Source organism: Thamnophis sirtalis, unplaced genomic scaffold (genome assembly GCF_051295495.1).
Source record: "Thamnophis sirtalis isolate CommonGarterSnake01/CBP01778 unplaced genomic scaffold, rThaSir2_p1.2 scaffold_2, whole genome shotgun sequence".
Taxonomy (NCBI): domain Eukaryota; kingdom Metazoa; phylum Chordata; class Lepidosauria; order Squamata; family Natricidae; genus Thamnophis; species Thamnophis sirtalis.
The window spans coordinates 31,458,473-31,473,026 of record NW_028261382.1 but is presented as its reverse complement, the minus strand read 5'-3'; the positions used below and the strand labels follow the sequence as shown (position 1 = coordinate 31,473,026).

General features: G+C 45.0%; 1 protein-coding gene across 1 annotated transcript in view; it reads right to left on the bottom strand.

Annotated features, from left to right (window-relative positions):
• Positions 1-11,248: 11,248 nt before the first annotated feature.
• The window catches only part of PAPPA (pappalysin 1), a 70,290-nt gene continuing 66,984 nt past the window's right edge, over positions 11,249-14,554 (bottom strand). The window contains 1 exon segment of the mRNA XM_087707615.1: positions 11,249-11,723. Coding sequence (XP_087563741.1) covers positions 11,616-11,723 — 108 coding nt within the window. The 3' untranslated portion in view covers positions 11,249-11,615.

The window sequence follows — 14,554 nt, the reverse complement described above, 5'->3', positions numbered from 1 at the left end:
GTAGAATTAGAGTAGGGTAGAGTAGGGTAGGGTAGAATAGAATATGGAATAGAATAGAGAACAGAACAGAGTAGAGTAGAATTAGAGTAGGGTAGAGTAGAATAGAATATGGAATAGAATAGAAAATAGAATAGAGAACAGAACAGAGTAGAATTAGAGTAGGGTAGAGTAGAGTAGAATAGAATAGGGAATAGAATAGAAAATAGAATAGAATAGAGAATAGAACAGTAGAGTAGAGTAGAATAAGAGTAGGGTAGGGTAGAGTAGAGTTGAGTAGGGAATAGAATAGAATAAAATAGAGAACAGAATAGAGTAGAACAGAATAGAATTATTTATTGGCCAAGTGTGATTGGACACACAAGGAATTTGTCTTTGGTGCCTATGCTCTCAATGTACATAAAAGATACATTCATCATGAATTATAAGGTACAACACTTAATGATCGTCATAGGGTACAAATAAGCAATCAAATCATACTAGGAAACAATCAATATAAATTGTAAGGATACAAGCAACAAAGTTACAGTCCTGCAGTTATAATTGAGAGGAGATGGGTGATAGGAACAATGGGAAGATTAATAGTAATAGTAATGCAGCCTTAGTAAAGAGTTTGACAATCCTTCCACAGATTATAATACATTGAACAGTTAAACAGGGTAAAGCTCTTCATTTCCTTCTAAACTTATCTTCTAATTAAAAATACAATAACAGTAAATATAGTTATTCTCATCATACTCATACTAACAATTGTCATTTTATTCTTATCTCTATCGATAGATTCACTATTCTTTTTGCCGCCTTCTTTTATTTCCAATTTCCTTTTTTAATTCTCTAATCATTGGTAAAACACTTTCCATATCATATTATAAAAACAGTTTGCTCTTTCTCCTTAATTGCTAACGTTAATCTATTCATTTCTGCACATTCTAATATTTTCCTAATCACCACCTCATCAATAAGAATCTCTTCACTTTTCCAATATTGTATTTTTTTTTAAATTTTGAGTGATGGGAGTTACTTGGATGAGTGACAGAATGCCTCCAATTAAACCAACTTTGGTCCAGTCTCCATGATTTAACCTTTTATTGAGAAACTCTAAAATTATATATGCTTCTAAATGTTGTTTGAAATGCTAAAGATATTGCTTCCGGTATTGGTATGGCAAAATTAGGGGGCTGGAGAGGACAATGACATCTCTGTTTTAATTGGAAAAAAAATGGGCAGAAGTTTGGACCCACCCAAGCGTCTTCCTCATCAATCGTTCCTCTCCATTATGGTCCAAGTTCCCCATTGAAGGACAGAAGAAGACACGGGTAAGATACAATCTGTTGATCTCCATTCAGACTCAAATCATATTGAAGGAGGTGAGAAATCTGTTTTTAACACTTGGGATGGAGAAATCAACTCTTATCTAGTTCTTCCTTCTGCAACCTGGATATTCTTGGTGTATGTTCACGCCGTACATTAGATTTGTCAAAAATGGAGTTGTTTTAGGAAACTGTCAGAGTTTGTTGCATAAATTCAAATCCAGAAAGCACACATGGATAACTGATACAGCAGGATTCATTAACTTCTTTATATACATAGGAATAGATGAATAAATGTACAATACCAACAGGTGGTTCTTCCAAGTAAACACAAGGCCGGAGAGTTACAGGCAAACACAAGCAATTAGCTTCATTTCAGCAGACAAGCCCAGATAGGCAGCTAGTTTACTTCTCAGAGCAGCAGACTGCTTAAGTTTCTGTTTCAATTCTCTGCAAAGACTCAGATCTGTTTAAGCTCCCATTGGCTGGCTGACTTGCTTGTTATGCCTATTCATTGGCTGACCTTGCTCCCATGTCTGTCCCAGTCTGGCTTCTTCATCGACGTTGCTTGTCAGAAGGTCACAAAAGGGGATCATGTGACCCCAGGACACTGCAACGTGTCATAAATATGAGTCATGTTTTACCACAATCTCACAAGTGCTTCAAAAGCTAAGTAGCCATAGTGGTGCAGTGGGTAGAGTGCAGTACTGCAGGCTATTTCTGCTGGCTGCCTGCAATTTGGCAGTTCGAATCTCACCAGGCTCAAAGTTGACTCAGTCTTCTGTCCTTCCGAGGTGGGTAAAATGAGGACCCAAATTGTTGGGGGCAAGAGGGTGACTCTGTGAACCACTTAGAGAGGGCTGTAAAAGCACTGTGAAGCGGTATACAAGTCTGTGCTATTGCTATTGCTCTTCCTCCCTCCCTTCCTTCCTTCGTGTGCAGTGGTAAGAATGCAGTTTTGCAGGCTGACTCTGCCCACTGCCAACAGTTTGATCCTGACCAGCTCAAAGTGGACTCAGCCTTCCGTCCTTCCAAGGTGGGTAAAATGAGGACCCAGATTGCTGGGGGTATCATGATGATCTGTAAAACCGCTTAAAGGGCTGTAAAGCACAGTGAAGCGGTATATAAGTCTGTGCTATTGCCCTGTCTGTCTGTTTGCCCTTTTGTCTGTCTATTCATCTCTCCATCTACCCATCTATCTAAGCCACGGTGGCACAGGGGTTAGAATGCCGTATTGCCAGCTAACACTGCCAACTGTCAGCAGTTCAATCCTGACTGGCTCAAAGTTGATTGAGCCTTCATCTTTCCGAGGTGGGTAAAATGAGGCCCCAGATTGTTGGGGGGCAAGAGGCTGACTCTGTAAACCACTTAGAGAGAGCTGAAAAGCACTGAAAAGTGGTATATAAATCTAAGGGCTATTGCGAAGGAAGGAAGGAAGGAAGGAAGGAAGGAAGGAAGGAAGGAAGGAGGGAGGGAGGGAGGGAAGGAAGGAAGGATCGTGGTGTCGCAGTGGTTGGAATGCAGTATTGCAGGCTAACTCTGCCCACTGTCAGCTTGATTCTGACCGGCTCAAGGTGGACTCAGCCTTCCGTCCTTCCAAGGTGGGTCAAATGAGGACCCAGATTGTTGGGGACAAGAGGCTGATTCTGTAAACCGCTTAGAGAGGGCTATAAAGCACTGAAAAGTGGTATATAAGTCTAAGGGCTGTTGCTAAGTAGCACCTGCAAGGAAACATCATCATTTTTTTTCTCATGCCAAGAGTAGACATCAAAACTTCCATAATTTCCATAATTTTTTTCATAATTTCCTTTTATAATTCCTAACAGAAATCATTCCAGTTTTAGTTCAATGGTGATCTCCAGCCAATCTTTTATTTTATTTTTTTTCCAATATTTTTTCACAGATGTGCACGTCCACCACATAGGGTAGTATGTTCTGTGTTGCTGGTTGCATTTCCAACAGATAGGTGTTTCCTTTCCATTCCCTTCGGATATTTTTGTCTCTGTCCATCTTGCCAAACATATTTCCCCCTCCGCCAATGGAAATTACGCTAATAAGGTTGCGTCTTGATAAGTTAAGACATTTGTGTGTGTGTGTGTGTGTGTGTGTGTGTGTGTGTTACTTTTTTCATACGTGATTAAAAGTTCCTTCTTGTGCAAGGCAAATTTGTAGAAGACTCCAAGATCCCTCTCCCAGTTACTACTATTGATAGGGTTGGAAGGGACCTTCGAGGTCTTCTAGTCTGACCCCTTGCTCAAGCAGGAGATCCTATATCAGATCTGGGCATTCTGAAGCCCATGGGTCACATCCCAGCCCTTTAGTTCTCCATGTCCAGCTCATAATTGTTTCGTCTCAACTCATTGCAAGGAGCCAAAATAAACCAAAGATTGTATTAATAACAACAACAACAACAACAACAACAATAATAATAATAATAAAGAATGAATGTCCAGTTCAGATATTTTTCTTTTAATGCATGTGTATATCACTCTGTTGGAGTCATCTTTGTCTCCGGGAAAAGAAAATCCATCAAGGTGAGTTGAATGACGCGTAGGACGTTAATATACAAAAACCACACTGTTGGATATCGGTGCATACAAGGTATTATATTTATATAATATAGAATTTTAACATACAGGAAGAGACAATGGGAAAAAAATAGTTTCCATGTATATCGACAGTATTAAATTTAATAAATCAAAAAAATAATAATAGCCAGTTGCTTTAAAAAATAGGGGGGGGTAGGAGGGGAGGAACTTATTTTAAAAATGCCAGATTAGAAACTTAGAAAGACAAACTTTGAACAGAAAAACAGAAGACCTGGGGAAATCAAACCTCCCCGCCCCGCCCTGGAATCTGTACTAAAACAACAATAACAATAATTATAATAATAAATTAGATGAACCGTTGTGTAAATATAATTTTTAAAAATGACCATCTTAATAAATAAGCTTTTTTTTTCTTTTTTACTATTTACATCTTTATATATTGCTTGAAGATTTAAATTAGATTTGTTAAAAACAAATGAATGCAGCAACAAAAAAAAATTTCTTTTCATTTTCTTTTTAAAAGGGGGGGAGTGGAAACCCCCCCCCCCAAAATAAAACCGGAGCAGCAAACTTTACAGGCGTGAGGTACAGATGTAAGATTTAAACTGTGTTTTCTTTTTTTTCGCTTTGCCTATCTCCTTTTTCCTTTCTCTTGTCCCTTTCTCTTCCTTTTTTTTTATTTTATACAGTAGACCAGTAAAAGCCTTGTGAAAACATTTGCAGTTATGGGAGGTTGGTAACGCATCGGAGGTGGAACACAAGTGTTGTAACTGAAAAGCTCAACAGTAACCATCTTAAGTATGAACAGGAATTTTAAAAAATGATACAATAGGGTAACAGGAGGCCCTTGGTGCTCTCTGGGCTGGGTGGTTATCTTGCAGACGTCCCATGACCCAACTAGGTAATGTCATCAGCACTAGAAGGGAGTAGGGTTTGCAGGAAGGAGGAGGAGGAGAAGAGGAGGAGAGATAGATGAGGAGGAGGAAAAGAAGGAGCAGGGAGAAGAGATAGATGAAAAGGAGAAAGAGAGAAAAAGAAGGAAGGAGAAGGAGAAGAAGAAGAAAGAAGAAGAAGGAGAAGAAGAAAGAAGAAGAAGAAGAAGAAGAAGAAGAAGAAGAAGAAAGAAGAAGAAGAAGAAGAAGAAGAAGAAGAAGAAGAAGAAGAAGAAGAAGAAGAAGAAGAGTACAACTGTGGGGGTCTTCATTGCTCTCTGAACTTGGTGGTTTTCTTCCAAGACATTTCATGACTCCAATAGGGTAACATCATCTCTGCAAACCCCACCCCCTTCTAGCACTGATGACATTACCTAGTTCAGCCATGAAATGTCTGCAAGGAAACCGCCAAGCTCAGAGAACACAGAGGATCCCACAGTCCTCCTCCTTCTCCTCCCTGCTAACTCCACTCGCTTCCAGCACTGATGTTGTCACCTAGTTGCGTCAACGGAACATCTGCAAGCAAACCCCCGAGCCCAGAGACCCCTCCCCGGGACTCCTCCTTTCAACCCTGAGCTACAAATATTCTCCTCTATCGATAGGGTAATATCAATATCAAGGAATGCTTGATAGTATGAGTTACTATACAGATAGGTAGATATATATTTCGCTAGTAGAGAGGCTTCTGTGGGCGCATGTATCATTTGTCTTGACGTTAGCAATCAACTGGTGGAAAATATGAGGTCTCCCTGCTCTCTTTGTGTGCTCCCCTTATGTGTGAGTGTGTATGTGGGTTCTAAAAGTCACTCTCCCTCTGTGATTACTCTTAGGACATTTCAGGACAAATGGTGTCCTACTTCTCCTCACTCGCCTCCTAATTTCTGGGTAGGGGACGGAAATCATCTCTTTTTGAACCCACCTCCCTCAAATTTCAGCAAAGGCAGAGACCACCCTGTAAAGGTTCAACTGGGCAAGAAGACAGGATGGGGGAAAAAACCCACATCGTCCGGCCAACTAGCCTTGCTGGAGACCTAACATGACCTCCTGATGGAAGGATGGTCAGGAAACATCTCTCATTTGGCCTCCCAAGAAAGTTGACCGATGTCTCTATGTATACATGGGTACATGGGTCAGGAAACGACACCTCGTCCTCTCCTGCCACGAATGTTTTTGGTGAGAAAAGGATGGAGAGAAAAAATATATCTCATCAGCACCTTTGGGTACTTTGATGTATCAGGTCATGGTGTATTGTTGGCCATGGCCAACTGCACGCTAGTCCTATCTTCAGAAGATGGTCATAGGTCCCTAGGGGACCTGAAATCCTCAACCAAGTGGCTCTTCTGGTACTTTATCACTTCCTGGCATGAGTTTGGCCCAGACCTAACCTCTCTGTGGTCTACCCCAAAGCTGACTCATGTTCTTCAGCCACAGTTCAGTGGGCTGAATTCCCATGGTTGGTTGGAAATCATGAGTTCACCCATGGTTGCAAACATGAATTCTTCAGCCACAATTCAGTGGTTGATTTCCCATGGTTGAAAGTCATGAGTTCTCCTACGGTTGAAAACAAGAATTCTTCGGCCACAATTCAGTGGTTGATTCCCCATAGTTGAAAATCATGAATTCTCCCATGGTTGAAAACATGAATTCTTCAGCCACAATTCAGTGGCTGAATTCCCATGGTTGATTGAAAATCATGAGTTCTCCCATGTTTGAAAACAAGAATTCTTCAGCCACAATTCAGTGATTGATTTCCCATGGTTGAAAATATGAATTCTTTGGCCACAATTCAGTGGCTGAATTCCCATGGTTGGTTAAAAATCATGAGTTCTCCCATGGTTGAAAACAAGAATTCTTTGGCCACAATTCAGTGGCTGAATTCCCATGGTTGAAAATCAAGATGCTTTTCGTGATCAAGGTCTTTGAGGAGGACCTCAACAGGACTCATGGTCTCTTTGAGTTGGTTCTCTACAACTTTTGCTCATCTCCAGATGCTGGTTTCCAACCACAGGGCTGGATGAGAGCTTTCTAGGCGACTTCTTTGAGTAGACCACAGGCCCACCAAATGGCTTGCGTGCCACTTCTCATCTGTGATCGTGTGAAGGAGATCCTGCCCAATGATGATGAAGGTTGACACTATCTCGGGGTAACAATTACAACGGGGTGATCTTAGTTATGCTTTGTAGACCTCTCTTTTTAAAAAAAAAAATTACCTCTGCAGTTGGGCAAATCTGTGAAATACTGATAAAATATATGTCTAACAAACATAGTGGAGGAAAGTGAGGAGAACGTATGCACATGTAAATATTTCAAAATATTTCATCTCTTCCACCCATATTCACAAGTCATGGGATACCAGTTGCTCAGGAAGGTAACTCTTGTTATCTAACCAACAATGGAAGGAAAGAACGAAAGAAGTTCAACCACGGGTTGGATCTTCATCAGCTTCTCAGGCTTGCTTCCATAGCCTCCCTGGGTGTGTGCAACGCACAGCTTCCAACACATTGTAAATCTTGTGTTATTTTAGAGAGCGCTGCTCTTTGGAGGCCATAAGACGTTGACCCACACAAGTTTAGAAGTCCCTTCTGTTGACCTCCTTCTATTTAGATACTTGGGGACCTGAAGAGCCTTGCCAGTTGGAGATGACCTACAACTTTGAGCAGCCGTGGTTCAATGAGAAGGAATGTTGGTCATTGTAGGCCAGCAACATCTGGAGGGATTCAGGTTTTCCCATCCTTTCTTTCGACTGGCATGAAATGGATGTTTCGTTTCAAACACAAACACCAGAGCTGATATTTCTCATCCCTCGTCACGTTTTGGCCCAACACCAGACCTCTGTCTGGAAAAAATGTGGAGGGATATTTTTTCCCTCCCCTTCAGATGTTCCTCAAATCAGTTGCAGCAATTTTTCAGGCCAAGAAAAAGAAAACCTGGCGTTCCCCACCTTCTCCCCTCCTCTCCTCTCTTCCTTCCAAACAAAAATGAAACACAGGTAAAAACCGAAAATGAACCTACAGTTACAACCAAAGGACACCATGACAGAGGTAGCTGAAGCCTGCTTCCAAAGGATCCTCCAAGATGGAGGAGGAGGAGGAGAAGAAGAATGATGATAACTGTGGAGTCCTTGGTGCTCTCTGAGCTTGGTTCTTTTCTTGCAGTTGTTACATGACCCAACGAGGTAATGTCATCAGTGCTAGAAGGGAGTTTGTGGAGAGGAGGAGGAGGAAGAGAAGGAGGAGGAAGAGAAGGAGGAGGAGGAGAAGGAGGAGAAGAATGATGATGACTGTGGAGTCCTTGGTGCTCTCTGAGCTTGGTTCTTTTCTTGCAGTTGTTTCATGACCCAACGAGGTAATGTCATCAGTGCTAGAAGGGAGTTTGTGGAGAGGAGGAGGAGGGAGAGAAGGAGGAGGAGGAGGAGAATGATGATGACTGTGGGGGTCCTTGGTGCTCTCTGAGCTTGGTTCCTTTCTTGCAGAATGCAGATGTTTCACGACCCAACGAGGTAATGTCATCAGTGCTAGAAGGGAGTAGGGTTTGTGGAGAGGAGGAGGAGGAGGGAGGAGGAGGAGGAGGAGGAGGAGGAGGAGGAGGAGGAGGAGGAGGAGGAGGAGGAAAAAGGCAATCCCAACCTGAATTTGCACTTTCCCCTTGAGGATGAAAACATTTTGCTTCTCATCCAAGAAGCTTCTTCGGTTCACAACCGAAGAAGCTGTCTTGGATGAGAAGCGAAAATGTCTTCGAGGAAAAAAAAAACAAAGAGAGTCCAGTTTCCTCTTGAACCTTTGGGACCCACTCAACCAGTTCCACCAGTGGCTAATTGGCCTCCCAAGTTCTATCCCTCCCCGGGCAATATGCCGGCAGCTAGGAAGATCTGAGGACAGGGGGCTGAAACAAGGTTATTGTGAAGGCCTGGGATGGAAAGATCTCTGGGATTTGACTTTGGCAACCTTCGCAGAGCATCTCAACCCCAAACTTGCAAATGTCAACTCAACTTGAAGGCTTTCCAAAGACTCTTTCTAACTCTTTCCCCAAACTCAACTTGCCCTCATTCTCTCTTTCTCCTCCCAGGGATTAAATGCTCAGGGGGGGAAGCCAACTTTCTCTGCCATCTGGAGCGCCCCGAGGTTGTGGTTTGTTCTCACCCGAATGGCATCCAGGCCGTGGCGATGGAGCCATTCTGCGTAAAAACAACAAGCCAATACACACACACACCCCCGAGCGACAATGTGCTAACTTGTGCCTCCTGGTCCATGTCTGGCCCACGGGAAGGAAGGGTTGGCTCCCGTGTTTTTGGCTGCAGCCGAGGAGAATTGGGGATGCTTCCCAGATTCCTCGCAGGAGGAGGACACCCAGGTTGAAGGAGAGGGGACTTCCAGCTGATCCAGCAAACGAGGTCGGAGAACGAGGACACGGCGGTCTCCGAGGCTGTCCCCAAAGAGGGCAAAATGGGAGAGGTTAGACTGCAAATTCAACCCCTCCTTGGGGTTTTGTTTTTGCAAAATGGAATTTTCCAAGAAAAAAAATTAATACTGATATATGGGATTCCTTCAGCTGCAAAGTTGGCAGGAAGACCTTATTTCCCCTTAAGGCATGGTCCTCTCCCTCCCTCCCTCCCTCCCTCCCTTATACCCGTGATGGTGAACCTATGGCACCCGTGCCAGAGGTGGCATGCAGTGCCCTCTCTGTGGGCACGTGCCCTGTCGCCAGCTGCTCTTCTGGTTTCTACCAGCCAGCTGGTCTTCATGGGTGCAGGAGAGCTGGAAAACGGCCTGAGAATGGACAAAAAATGGACAAAACCAGCCAAAAACCAGGATGTTTTCCCAGCAGTTTTCAAGCTATTTTAAAGCCATTTTCTGGGCCATTTTTGGGCTGTTTTTCAGGCTGTTTGGGGGTTGTTCTTTGGGATGTTTTTAGCCTGAAAAACAGCCTGAAAACACCCCAAAAATGGCCTCAAAACATCCCCCCAAATGCCCCCCCAAAAACAGACATGTCCATACTGGCGCATGCATGCACATTCTGGTTGGGCACTCGGTGCCAAAAAGGTTCATCCTCACTGACTTATAGTGTTGCCTCAGCTACCTTTTTCTTTTTAAAGTGTTATTTTGAAGGCTGGAGAGAGAAAAGGAACTCAGCCAGGGCTGTCTAAACTTAGTGGCTTTTAAGACTTGCAGATGTCAACTCCCAGCATTCCTTGCTGATTCGGGGAATTCTGGGAGTTGAAGTCCCTCCGTCTTAAAGTCACCAAGGTTGGATAATCCTGATCGCAACCGATGAAACATGGGCCGGGAAAGAAGCTAGGAGGAACGGTCTTGTCGCTGAGCAGGAGTTTGCCAACTTTAAGGCTTGTGGACTTCAACTCCCATCATTCCACACCAGCTGGGGAATTCTGGGAGTTGAAGTTCCTGAAGTCTTAAAGTCACCAAGGTTGGATAAGCCTGATCCCAACACATGAGACATGGCTAGGAAGAACTGTCTGTCACCCAAGTACGAATGGACTGTGGGAGCGTCCCTTGTCCCTGTTGTCTACTGAAGCTTCGTTCTGGCGAAGGGAAAGCTCTTCAGGTTGGGCGATGCCCGTTTCTTCCCCAGTGTGACACACAAACATACAAAGGGGAGACGGATAGGCAAGGAGGGTTTGGAAAGGCAGGCAGTTGATAAAGCAATTTTAAGGCAGACTGTCCGGTTGTTTGGAAGGTTAAAGGTTACCCTGTTCCTGAAACGGGAAGGGGATTTTGGTTGACTGAGACTCTAGCAGCAGCAGAATTAGCAGCATGGTGGAATGGAGATATAAATGGTTGACCTTCTCGGTCCTCTTTAGTCGTCTTTCTCTGGTTCTCTGGCAGTGATGCGGAGCATGTAGCAGCTTTCGCCCTCTTGGCGCTCAGCAACCCCTCTAACCATAGGGGTGGCCTTCCACAAGAGCTGGCAAGGTGTTGAGAAGGCCTCTCTCTTTGCTCTCTGGTGGTGACCATGACCTCTAGACAGAGGGAGGGTACCAAGAGACACTTGGCTTGGTCTAAGAGGTCCTGTTTTCTCTGGAAGAAACGGCTTGAGGGCTGTCAACATTTGCTGAGGGCAGAACGGTTGAGTTCCCGAGGGCATAAAGGTTGAGCTCCAGTCTCTTATCAAAACGTACCATCTCTCTCTCTCTCTTCTCCCTCCCTCCCTTCCTCTCTCTCTCTCTCTCTCTCTATCTCTCATGCTCTTTTCTGTCCCTCTTCCCTCCCTCTTCTAGTTTTCTCTCTATAAATATTAGGCGAAACATTGATCTATGTTTCTCGCCATAATCCAGAAATGCAGAAAACCAAAACTTGACTCCGAAGACGTACAAAACCGAATCTAACAGAAAACCATAACACGCTTCCTACGAGATGGACGCGGCATTGAGTAACACATGCTTTCTTCTTCCCCCACCCCTAATCCCACCCCACCCCGACGACCCGCCCTGGAATGTCCTTTTTATTTTTTTTTTGGCGGTCTTGCTTGTTCTCGCTAGTTAAGATACAATTAATACAAATAACCCGGCTCGACGCCGTTTCCCCTCCGCCAGAGTTTTCTGGGTCTCCTCGGGCAAAAGAAACGGAAGGCAGAACCGGTTGCAGTCTATAAATGCCCCTGGTGCGGAAACGACACCAAGGGGACAGTTTGAGCAGCTTGTTTTAAAAAAATAATAATGATACTGATAAAACGAGAGGTGGAATGGTGCGTCTCCTTGCCTGCCGTTGGCGGGGAAGCTCTCTCTCTCTCTCTCCCTCTCTCTCTCTCTCCCTCTCTGTCTGTCTCTGTCTCTCTTTCTTTTTGTGTGGTCTGCTGTGCCTTCGCGCTCGGCGTTAGGCAAAGTTGAAGCCACGGTGGTCCTGTGGATTGTGCTCTTCAGCGTTGGGGTCTAAGCAAGCACATTCTCCCTGCAGGTCGCAAGACATGGGGAATGGGATGACCTGTAAGAGAAGGAAGAAAGAGTCAGAAAGGACCTTGGAGGTCTTCTAGTCCAACCCCCTGCTCAAGGAGGAGACCCTACACCAGGGGTGTCAAACTCAATTTCATCAGGGTTCCAGTTGACCTTGGAAGGCTGGGGGGGTGGATGGGTACGGCCACGATTGTCCTTGGTTTTGTGAACGGGTAGTAAAAAAATAGCTTTTGAGGATCGTGCAGTTGACATCTGAGCCGCGCAATCGTCGGAAGCTATTTTTAAAAAGCTTTTTAAAGCATGCTTTAAAAAGCTAAAAAAAAGTAGCTGGAAGTGGGGGGAAAAGTTGGCCATGCCAAACCAGTCACCTGACACCACCAAGCCACATCCACAGAACTATTGGAGGGAAATTAGATTTCACCTCTGGGTGCACCATACAGCAGGTAGGATTCAGCCGGTCCTCCGGTATATCCGAATCGGTATTGCCGCACTGGGTCCAAAACGGGCTATGCTATGTAGGCTCCTTTTCGCCGTCGCGCGCATGCAAAGGCTGCACGCATGCACGGAAGGCGTGCACACATGCACAGTTGCAAACCGGTGATAAACCCTAAGTGAATCCCACCACTGCACCACACCAAGCGTGTTATAATAACCCCACCAGGTTTATAAGTAAGTTGGTCTTACTTCAGCAAGACCAGGAAGCCAGTTTCGAAGGATTGCATCAGGAAAGGGGAGGGACTGAGCCGGAAATGGGGCAGGGGGGAACGAAGTCCCCTGAGTCTTTCCCCATCTGTGCTGCCAGCGTTAATGGTTGAATTCCCCTCCCTTGCTGGCCGGTGCCACAACCTTTCCCCTCCCTTTTCGTTTCAGCCTTTGCAACGCTCCGTCTATCCCTAATGACACCCCAATTTGCTCCTTCTAGGGCAATTGAAAGAAAAGAAACATCTGCCTGCTTTTCCCGTGATGACACCCATGGGGGCTTCTGGAAATAGACAAGGTATTTATAGATAGACTTTGCCACCCTTGATGTTCCCCTCGGCGTGTCTCTACCTGCTTCTCTGACACCCAAGTTACAACAAAGAAAGGATGGGACAGTTTCTCTTCCACCCTGCATCTCAGTGGAAACTCAATGCGTTGACCGCTGGATCTGCCTCCAAAAAGCAGGACGACATGTTTCTTTGTGAACTTCAGGGAATTTCAGATTTATTGGCACATGAGGGAGACTTGTAGCAAAAACTTTCCGGGGTACACAGGTCCACCGAAGACTTGGGAAGGGAGCCCCTTCCCAAGTTCTCCCCCTCCCCCAAGATGGGTTTTCCCCAAAAGGCAACTGGACTTTCTTGTGTGTTTTTCCTACGAAAAGCTTCTTCTCCTCCTCCTCCTCCTCCTCCTCCTCCTCCTCCTCCTCCTCCTCCTCCTCCTCCTCCCCCTCCTCCTTCTCCTCTTCTTCTTCTTCTTCTTCTCCTCCTCCTCCTCCTCCTCTACCTTGTCCTCCTTCTCTTCTTCTTTTCTCATTCTCCGCCTCCTCCCTCCTCCTCCTCTTCTAGTTCTCCTCCTCCTCCTCCTCCTCTTTCTCTTCTTCTCCTTCTCCTTTTCTTCTCCTCCTCTCCTCCTCCTCTTCTTCCTCTTCCTTTCTCCTCTTCCCTCTCTTCCTCCTCTTCTTCTCCTCCTCCTCTATCTCTTCTTCCTCCTCCTCTTTCTCCTCTTCTTCTCCTTTTTCTTCTCCTCATCCTCTCCTCCTCTTCCTCTTCCTTTCTCCTCCTCTTTTCTCCTTTCTCCTCTTCCTCCGTCTCTTCCTCCTCCTCCGTCTCTTCCTCCTCCTCACCCTTCTCCCCTTTGTCCCCTTTCTTCTTCCTTTCCTCTTCCTTCCTTTTTTTCTTCTTTAATTAAACCAAGGAAGTCCAATTGCCTTTTGGAAAAAAAAGTACTCTTGGGACAACCATGATCTGGATGATGGAGAAACTCTGTAGGCGTTCCCAAATTGTCCCCAAATCCTAGTTTCTAATGGGAAAGATACCTGATGGATCACCTTATTCCAAAAATCTCTCTAGCTCTCCAACCAAATCAATCAGAAAAGACCTGCTGAAGATCCACTCAGCCTAAGAGCATTGGCTGGGGAGGACCAAAGCATGTCCTTTTCTGCAGTGGCCTCGGTCAATGGACCAACCTCTTTTCAAAGATCAAAATGGCCCCACAGCCCTGTTAGCTTCTCTTAAAGGCCCTAAAAACCAGGGTACGTTCCTGTATGTGGGACGCTGAATGTATTAAGGGCCATTTCCTGGCTGCACTGCTACCTGGCTAAGCATTTTGCTTCCATGCATATTTCATCTGAATGGGTTTTTAGTGTTTATTGTTTGAAGGGATGCGGTGGCTCAGTCGCTAAGATGCTGAGCTTGTCAATCAGAAAGGTCAGCAGTTCGGTGGTTTGAATCCCTAGTGCGTAATGGAGGGAGCTCCCGTGACTTGTCCCAGCTTCTGCCAACCTAGCAGTTCGAAAGCACGTAAAAAAATGCAAGTAGAAAAATAGGAACCACCTTTGGTGGGAAAGGAACACCGTTCTGTGCACCTTTGGCATTGAGTCATGCTGGCCACATGACCACAGAGACATCTTCGGACAGCGCTGGCTCTTTGGATTTGAAACAGATGAACACTGCCCCCCCTAGAGTCAGGAACGACTAGCACACATGTGCGAGGGGAAACTTTATTGTTTGAAAATGGGTTTTTTTAAGTAGTTTTAATTGTAATGCATTTTATGAACTGTAAGCCCCCCCCTCCCCCCCAGGGTCATTGACTGAGATGAGGGCGGCAATAGAAACTGGAGAAAGTAATTATTGATTTCACGAAGGACAGTTCATGCTATGA